Source organism: Thermobia domestica, chromosome 3 (genome assembly GCF_964235325.1).
Source record: "Thermobia domestica chromosome 3, izTheDome1.hap1.1, whole genome shotgun sequence".
Classification (NCBI taxonomy): Eukaryota; Metazoa; Arthropoda; class Insecta; order Zygentoma; family Lepismatidae; genus Thermobia; species Thermobia domestica.
This window is the reverse complement of record NC_137456.1, coordinates 278,781,923-278,791,575: the sequence shown is the minus strand read 5'-3', so window position 1 is coordinate 278,791,575 and position 9,653 is coordinate 278,781,923. Positions and strand designations below refer to the sequence as shown.

The following is a 9,653-nucleotide window of genomic DNA, read 5'->3' as shown; positions in this document are numbered from 1 at the left end:
TCGGAAAATAATTAAAAGCAGGCCACAAAATAAGTTCTGTTACAGTAAAGCTATGAGGTGAAAGACGACAAATTTTGCTAATTAAAATACAAAAATACGTCCAAATGATTGGTACGTTGGAACAGGCATGAAACTTATGTGCTAGTGTATCAAGATTGTTGCAGTATGGGCATATATTACTATTTACAATACCTATATTGTGAAGTTTTTCCAATGTTTCGTATACATTATTGACTATGAAATACCAGGTTGTACGTTGGTGGTGGGTGAGAAAGGAAGCGTTGATGTTTTTCCATATAGCATTCCAATTTTTGTATGGGTGTGTTTATGCTTACGTTCTTAAATGTTCGCCATTTACTTAACTGGTAATGGACTGTCTTCTAACAATGGAGACTTCCAATACTTGTTTTTAGTTTTTATTGTACCTTACTAATCGCTGGTTTTCAACTAACACTTAAAATAAACCACAAAGTACATATAATAACTGCACTGTGTTCATTGCACTTAAATAACAAACTTAACTTTAAAATTATGGAAGAAATGTTCGTGCCTCGTGCCTTATGCACCGTCTCTCTTCAACACTTTCCATCTTGAATAACAAATGAAATCTAAATTTCGTAAAAACAGTGTTTCCAGTTCTTAGAAAATATTAGTACATAATATAAGACTTAACATGCCGCCCGCCAAAAAAGGGCTAGTGACCTTTTTTTAAAAAAAGAAAACAAAAGAAAACAAACTTTACATAACAACAAATAAAATAGACTGAAACAGAAAATAAATATACTTTAACATGAATGACATTACGATTCATCATGATTTGGTAAAACACAAAGTCCTCTAATTGAGCGTTTATATAAACCATTGGAAGTTTTAACAGTAGCCACTCGAACCAAACCGTCAGGTCCAGAATGCACTTCAGTGATGACTCCCAATTTCCATGATAGAGGAGGTAGCTTATCTTCTTTGAGAACCACCAATTGACCTGGCTGTATGTTTGCACAGCTTCTCTTCCACTTATTTCTTCCTTGTAGTTGTGACAAATATTCCATATACCATCTTCTCCAAAACTGTTGAAATTGTTGTTGGATCCTTTGCCATCTTTGAATTGAACTAATCTTCTCCTGATGTAAGTCACGTTCTGGTAGCGCTGTCAATGGTTGACCAATAAGAAAATGACCAGGAGTTAATGCTACTGGATCATTAGGATCATTGGATAATGCTACAAGAGGTCTCGAATTTAAGCACGCTTCTATTTGTGTGGTTAATGTTGTTAATTCTTCAAACGTGAGATATGACATTCCCATGACTCTTCTTAAGTGGTATTTAAAGGACTTAACTGCAGCCTTCCAAAGACCACCGAAGTTGGGCGAATATGGCGGAATAAAATGCCATTGGATTCCTTCAGTAGTTGCAAAATTCTTAATCCTTTCTTGATGGTCAGCTGTATGCAACAACTTGCGACTTCTTGAAGTTCCTTGTTGGCACCAATGAACGTAGTTCCATTGTCGCTATAGATATGCTTGCATTTACCTCGACGAGATATGAATCTTCTCAAAGCAGCTAAAAATGCCTGACTAGTAAGATCACTCACAACTTCGAGATGGATAGCCTTTGTTGCTAAACACACAAACATTGCAATGTAGCACTTCACCTTTGTTTTTGACTTTCTGGTACCAGTTTTGATGTAAATAGGACCGGCAAAGTCAATTCCAGAATTTGTGAAAGGTCTTGTTAGTTCTACTCTATGTTTTGGTAGTTGTCCCATTAATTGTTCTGGTCCAGACGCCTTTAATCTTTGACATGTAATACATTTTCTAATAACTTTCTTGATGGCATTTTTACCATTAGGTATCCAACACCTTTGCCTTAGTGATGCTAGCATTAACTGACATCCAGAATGTAGCAATCGCCTGTGTTCATGTTCCATAATTAGTCTTGTTAGGTGATGGTCTGGTGGTAGAATAATTTGATGTTTAGCGTCAAATTCAAGTTCAGACATCTTTAATCTTCCACCAACTCTTAGTAATTGTTGCTCACATATGAAAGGATTGAGAGACAAGAGTTTGCTCTTATTGCTAACTCTTCCACTTTCTTTAAGATCAGACATTTCCTTAGCATAAACTGAGTTTTGAACTTCTCGTATTAGTTTGATTAAAACTTCTTCAATTTCTTCCAAAGTAAGAGCGTCTACATTTCTTTTCGATGCTTCTACTTTAGCATTCTTGGAAAGCCGTACACAATAAGCCAAGACTCTCTGAAGTTTGTTCAAAGTAGAGAATCTTTCGATCATACTATTATCTTGAGTTGTCACTAAGTAACTTGATTTTAATTTCTTCTGTTCAGGAATCTCTCTGAGTAGGGCAGGCTCCGTCTTAGGCCAATCAAGTGAAGGACACTGTAACCACTGAGGACCGTTCCACCACAAATTATTATGTATTAACTTGTCAGGACTTGTTCCCCTTGATATAATATCTGCAGGATTTTCACTTGAAGCGACGTGTCTCCATTCCCCTCCCACTTCTTGTACCTCAGCAACTCGATTGCCAACAAATGTTTTCCATCTATTTGGACTTGCTCTTAACCATGCTAAGACCACCATAGAATCTGTCCACATATACACCTGGGATATTCGTTGTTTTAATGCCTTAGTTACTTTCTTGACAAGTTTTGCTGATAACACTGCTGCACATAACTCTAAGCGAGGCAGGGAAATCTTCTTTATGGGCGCCACTTTGGACTTAGCACATAATAACTTCGAAGTAACTTGACCATCCTTGCTGACGGATCTTAAATACACACATGTCCCATAAGCCTTTTCTGAAGCGTCTGAGAAAGCGTGAACTTGAATGTCTATCAAGGTACCCAACTGAAGAACCATTCTGTCTACACTGATATCTGATAATGAAGGAATGAATTCAAGTACTGTCTTGCATCTTTGCTGTAGTTCTTTAGGAAGTGTTTCATCCCACTCCAATCCTGCTTGCCACAGATCTTGAAGAATTATCTTACATACGATTGTTATTGGACTAACAATTCCCAACGGATCAAAGATTGAAGCAATAATACCCAACATCTTGCGTTTTGTTAAATTATTATTCGACCTTTGATTTAGAGCGAATCCATTCATCACTTGAAGTTGATCAGTTGCTGAATGCCAAAGTAATCCTAATGTTTTGATTTGACCCTTATCGTCTAAGCGTAATGGAAGTTGTGTTTCTCTCAATTCTTCAGAGATGGATTCCAATAACTCAGTACTGTTGGACCACCACTTTCTTAGCAAAAAACCACCCTTTTGTAGCATTTGTATTAATTCGTCCTTTATCTTTAAAGCTTCCTCCACACTTTCAGCCCCTGAAATACAATCGTCAATATAGAAGTCATTCTTCAGAACTTGTGCTGCCTTCGGATATTCACAAGCTTCTTCTGCACTTAATTGCTGGAGACAGCGAGTAGCAAGGAAAGGCGCTGAGGCTGTTCCGTATGTGACAGTTTTTAATTCATATACTTTAATGGGTTCTTCTTCTGATCTTCTCCACAAGATCTTCTGAAATTTACAGTCACGCTCATCAATCAAAATCTGTCGATACATCTTCTCTATATCTGCAGTAAAAGCTATAGGGTAGGTGCGAAACCTTAATATAATTGACTGCAAATCGTCTTGCACAGTTGGACCAACTTTGAGAACATCGTTCAGTGAAATGCCACTAGTTGAGCATGCGGATGCATCAAATACTACTCTAGTCTTTGTCGTAGTACTAGCTTCCTTAATAACTGGATGATGAGGCAAGTAATATCCTTGAGTAATATTAGAGTTGCCTTCCACTTCCTTCATATGTTCCAAAGCTTCATACTCTTCAAGGAATGTCACATAATCTGTGCGTAACTTGGGGCATCTATTTAACCTTTTTTCTAGTTGTTGTAAACGCTGAACAGCTGTCTGATAAGAATCACCTAACTGGGTCACTTCTTGTTTGAATGGCAGTCTCACTATAAAGCGTCCTGTTGAATGTCTTCTAGTGTTTGCGATAAAATGTTCTTCGCACTCCCTTTCTTCTTTGGATAGAGGAGTTTCTTGAATATCTTCTATTTTCCAAAACTTCTGCAGCTGATGGCTTAAATCATCGTTGTTGTGCAAAAAGAATGTTCGATGTTCTGGCGTGAAGTTGTTGTGCTTTGGCATCTGATATTGTCCTGAAACTATCCATCCTAACTCTGTATTTTGGAGAACTGGAAATGCTCCTGGACGCACCTGTTGTCCTGCTTTGAGTAGACTAAAGAAAATTCCAGCACCTAACAACAAATCAATCTTACCAGACTTGTTGAAATTAGGATCCGCTAACTGTAAATTCGGTGGAAAGTTCCATTCTTTAATGTCAATATCAGCATCAGGTAAATTTCCCGCTATTTTGGGCAATACAAAACACTCAACATCTACACTAAAATCACTTACAGCAGAGAATACTTGTAACTTACTTCCGTATTTAACGTTGCAACTTACATTATTAATACCTTGTACAGGAACATTGATAGGGAATTTCTTTAATTTTAACCTTTGAATGAGAGATTCTGTTGCAAAATGAGATTGAGAACAACTATCAAGCAAAGCCCTAACCATATGTAATTTACCATTGCAATCTTTAACTTGAACAACTGCAGTTGAAAGTAAAACACGCACATTACTTTTAGGCTTCACAGAGCAATAAGTACTAGTATTAATAACTTCCTGTCCTCGAGACATTGACTTTTCACCTACAGGTTCCGTAACAGAATCATTTTCAACACTTACAGCATGATTAGGCTTTGATTTCTTAAAATCACTATGCAATAACGTGTGATGCTTGAGATTACATATTTTGCATGCATTTAGCGAACAATCTTTCGCTACATGGTTGACAACTTTCAAACAATTAAAACAAAGTTTGTTTTGTTTCGCAAAACTTAATCTTTTGGATACACTTAATTTCTGAAACTCATTACACTTGTGCAACGCATGACTTTGTTGACAAAACGAACACAAAACATTAGTACTCACATAAGATTGTCTAGCATTTTTTACTTCCTTGGCAACATTGGATTTACTGAAATGCGACTTTGATTGCGTAGATTTTACCAATTCTAAGGCCTGGCATTTATTTTCTAAAAAGACATGAAGTTCTTCTAAACTAGCAAACTGTTCCCTATTTGTTTGATTTTCAAAGTCTTTACGTGTTTGTTCATCTAGCTTTTCCAAAACTAGGTGCGATAACAATATATCCTCCAAAGGATTATCTAACTGTAACGCCTTAAGTGCATTCACGTTACTTATAGTTTGATTTAATAATGTCCTTAAGTCCGCCACTGAATCTTTACTGACAGTCGGTAATGAAAACAATGCCTTTACATGAGCAGTTGCTATTAGCTTTGGATTATTATACCTTTTGCATATCATTTCCCAAGCAAGTTTGAAATTTTCACCTGTTACTGGTATATTCTTAACTAATTTGCTTGCTTCACCTGATAATGAGGACAACAAATAATGAAATCTTTGAATATCATCTAAACTCTGATTGTTTACAACCAAACTACTGAAAGTATCATGAAAATGTCTGAAATCTGTAACTTGACCTTTAAATGTTGGTAGCTTTATGACTGGTAATTTTAGACATCCTGTATTCGCGGTTGAATCATCTGACGAACTTCTATTGCTACTACTAGCCTTCTCAGCTGTTTCAACAATTGACGTCATCTTTGCAAGAGTATCGTAATAAGCAGCTTCAAACAACTCTCTATCCTGTGTGTATTCATCGTTTTCGTCCTTTAATTCAAGCTGTTTTTGCACTTCATCATATTCTTTGAATATATTGGATAAACGTGCACACCTAACTTTAATTTGCATTACATCACCGTCTGCTCCAAATTGTTCAACAAATGTTTTCATTCTTGTAAGGGAAGCTTTAGCTAGGCCTCTTGCCTTTATAAGAGAATTAGTATTTGAATCCATTGCTTGTGATATATCTACCTGAAGTCCTTATAACAACAGACCTTTACACAAGTAAAAGAAACAAAAAAATATACTTAGCTACGTGACTGCTACATTGCGCCTTTGTTTTTCTTCAGATTGCAATGCACAGCTGAATGCGTAGGCGCGTACGTGATAAGTCCACTAGGTCAATTTTGCTTCTGATTCGTAACACTCACTGTCTTTACACACACACAGTCAATATGAATGTTTGAATGATTCACTTATTCTTTTTCTTGGCACAACACTTCCTCCATTCGGCACTGGAGGACCAAAAAAACTGTTTATGCTTACGTTCTTAAATGTTCGCCATTTACTTAACTGGTAATGGACTGTCTTCTAACAATGGAGACTTCCAATACTTGTTTTTAGTTTTTATTGTACCTTACTAATCGCTGGTTTTCAACTAACACTTAAAATAAACCACAAAGTACATATAATAACTGCACTGTGTTCATTGCACTTAAATAACAAACTTAACTTTAAAATTATGGAAGAAATGTTCGTGCCTCGTGCCTTATGCACCGTCTCTCTTCAACACTTTCCATCTTGAATAACAAATGAAATATAAATTTCGTAAAAACAGTGTTTCCAGTTCTTAGAAAATATTAGTACATAATATAAGACTTAACAGGGTGCTTTAAGACAACAGTCGGTATACTAGTAACCCACAAGCGAACATAGCGCCAGTAAAGGTTGTTGACCGAACCAGTTTCAATTGGATCTTTTGCTAGCAAGGTGTAGGGTAAAGTAAGGTATATTCGTGGTACAAGTAATTTCGTGATAGTTTTTTAAACAACTGTAGCAAAAAAACTTATCCCAGTAAGATTTCCATTTCTTGCCACAAGATCGAGCATGGATCCAGTTTCATGTGTAGGCCGGCGCCGCTGGGCCATGTGCACAAATAGGTTTGAAGGGAAAGAAACAAAACAGGAAAGGGTATTGTTTACATTGTGCGGAAGATTGTGTCACGTCTGTTATTTTCATGAGATAACAACGAAAGCAAAAGGAGGCACGTAAATATTGGTGTATGGTTTCAGAACTGATTTATTAATTTAATTTTCTGCGGTAGTAGTGTGTCTGTGTGTCGCTTTTTAAACATTTTAGACTCTTAAGAACACATGTAAAATTCTTAATGAATATTTGCATTAATGGAAAAGTTGCCAAGTAGCTTGAAATCAGGGCTTCATTTCTGCTAAGAAGGTCAAATTTTCGTAGTTATCGTGTTACAGGATAGTAGTTTAATAAATATCACGTGTAATTATCAGTCTGATTCTTGTGTAGAGGCTATCATGATATTATCTTACTGTAACGAAATTACCTTTTCTTCATGACAATAAAAATACCTCGTTCACAGTATTCACATATTAAATTAACTGCGCACGCAATTGAAAACTCCATCAACGATAAATAATTGCCTAAAGCTTGGATACGGCTATAGCCCTACGGTAAAATAAATCAGGAGTCTCGCATACAAAATTGCTAAATCAACAAAAAGAAAAAAAATCACTAACACTGAAAGTGAATGTGCAAATAAATGGTGGTGGGGTGAGTTCAAGAGAAGATAGGTCTAAATCTGAGAGTTCCGTTCAAAAGACGAAAGCAGAGAGATTTATAGGCAAAATAACTGAAAAAAAAACTTAGTCCTACTACTACTGACAGAAAGCAAGTTGGTCGACTGAGAAAGCTCTCGGTCTCTTACCCTACTAACGTGCAAAATAGTAACTCTGCTAATCAACCTTAGAGTTCACGATCTTCCTATAACAATAAAGCTAGGCCTATCCATTAGAAACAGGCAATTCGTGATGATGATTGGGAATGTGATGTGCATGGTGAAAGCTATGAAGACAATGCGCATGATAAGACAGGGGATAAATGGATCCAATGTTCTTTCTGTTTAGTGCCATACCATGTGCGTTGTCAAAAGCAGGACGACAGATCGGGTGTGTTCATGTGTTCATGTGTGATTCTTGCGCCACAACTCCTTCAAGTTCTGATGAGGACTGACTGTTACACGAACTTTGTTTTTTGTTTGTGATGGACCTAATCTGTGTGCTTGTTTTCATGTGTGATTTGCTATTAAGAATTGATGAGGCATATTTACATACCCACATCATAGTGGATAGGCCCTAGATAGTCCTGTAAATTAGAGTTAGCGTATTTTGTGTATAAAACGCTTTATAACTGGAAGACGCTTCTTTCTTGCTGATATTTCATTCCTATGTTCAATCAGCATTATTTATATTGTACTAATTACAGTGTTATCACGAATATACCTACCCACTATCACGAACTTTCCTCACCTCTCACGAAATTACCTATGCATGTATTCATTCTATAAACTAACTTGATACACACTACAGATTGTATGAAGAATAAACATTACAGCGGAACAGTATAAAGCAATGTACGCACTATCTATATGCAGCCTTACTTTTTGCTTAGATTTTAACTTTTAGTAGAAATATCGACTTTATAGTGATTTATCACGAATATACCTTACTTTACCTTATATCATATCAAGTATAACATCGCGTAAATGAGGAAATTTGTAGCTCCAAGGAAACACGTGTACTGGCGCCTGAAGGTCTAAACAGTGGAAGCAGACATTGATAACAGCAGCCGTAATCGAAGTCTCGTGTTCACAGACCAGCTTACAACATAAGAAGGGCACGTGCCTGTGCTTCTATGTGCAAAAAGCCTATGCCTCCTTCACGTGAGGGGAGGTAGAGTTGATTCTTAGCCACGCGTAAGATTTTGGAATGCCGTAAGAAAAACAAAGCTTGACTGGTTAACTGGTTAGATATTTTAACTGGCATTGGTAAAATCTGTGCAATGTGGCTGAAAATACTAAAACCAGACGTTTTAAGAAATAAGTTTCTACTAAAAATGTTCATGTTTCGCTGTCTATGAGTAATAAGAAGACTTCGGATTTTATTTGCTGTAAGATTATATGACTGTCTACTGTTTGATTGATATTATTGTACCACCATACACCAAGTATTTTGACACTTTGAACCGTATCATAGTAGTTGCTATATGAAGCATTGTATTCTGGATGAATACATAATATTTTTGTTTTTCTGTGATTGAGTTGCGCTCCAGAAGCCTGTTGATATAAGGTTAATAACCGTTGTAGTCAATTCATGTCGGCCGGATTTTGTAAACAATAGTGGGAATCATCTATATAACTTTGTACAGTTAGTTTAGTATTGTAGACAGACATACCAAGGAGTAAACGTTCAGTTGCGTATATAAGTGGTGCAAGGGACAAACTGAATAATAAACTTGACATTGGGTTACCTTGCAAAATACCATTATTAATGTTTATTGAGTTACTTAAGCCACCATTAACTTTAATTTTTGACAATCTATGCGTATAAATTCCTCGTACAAGTAGAAATAAAGGAGGACCCAAAACCATATTTCTCAAGGACTTTGAATAAGTAGTCATGGTTAATCCTATCAAAAGCTTGAGAATAATCCGTGGCTAAAACAGCAACGGGTGAAGGAGCAGTGGATTCGTGGTAGGAAAAGAAATCTCTAAGATTTGATAAAGCCTTATAGATCGGGTTCTGTTGGCCTATTCCATATTGATGTGCACTTAACAGTTTGACACTAAACACTTTTATTCGTGCAGTAAGACAGCGTGTTA

At 36.5% G+C, this 9,653-nt stretch overlaps 2 protein-coding genes across 2 annotated transcripts; both read right to left on the bottom strand.

The window, feature by feature from the left end:
- Positions 1–800: 800 nt before the first annotated feature.
- Positions 801–1,304, bottom strand: LOC145682237 (uncharacterized). The gene has a single exon (XM_081753820.1). The coding sequence runs from the start codon at positions 1,302–1,304 to the stop codon at positions 801–803; it is 504 nt and encodes a 167-aa protein (XP_081609946.1).
- An 8-nt stretch (positions 1,305–1,312) lies between these two features.
- LOC145682236 (uncharacterized) lies at positions 1,313–5,980 on the bottom strand. The gene is made up of 2 exons (XM_081753819.1): positions 5,677–5,980; positions 1,313–5,493 (listed from the first exon to the last, which is right to left on the bottom strand). Exons 1-2 carry the CDS (start codon positions 5,978–5,980, stop codon positions 1,313–1,315), a joined length of 4,485 nt encoding a protein of 1,494 aa, XP_081609945.1.
- Positions 5,981–9,653: the final 3,673 nt, after the last annotated feature.

Bases quoted from the DNA above. Each gene is read 5' to 3' on its own strand.
- LOC145682237 (XM_081753820.1), bottom strand. From the start codon at position 1,304: ATGGGAATGTCATATCTCACGTTTGAAGAATTAACAACATTAACCACA.
- LOC145682236 (XM_081753819.1), bottom strand. From the start codon at position 5,980: ATGGATTCAAATACTAATTCTCTTATAAAGGCAAGAGGCCTAGCTAAA. The intron at 5,494-5,676 runs GTTCGTCAGATG...CCTCATTATCAG, and splicing joins GGCTAGTAGTAGCAATAGAA to GTGAAGCAAGCAAATTAGTT.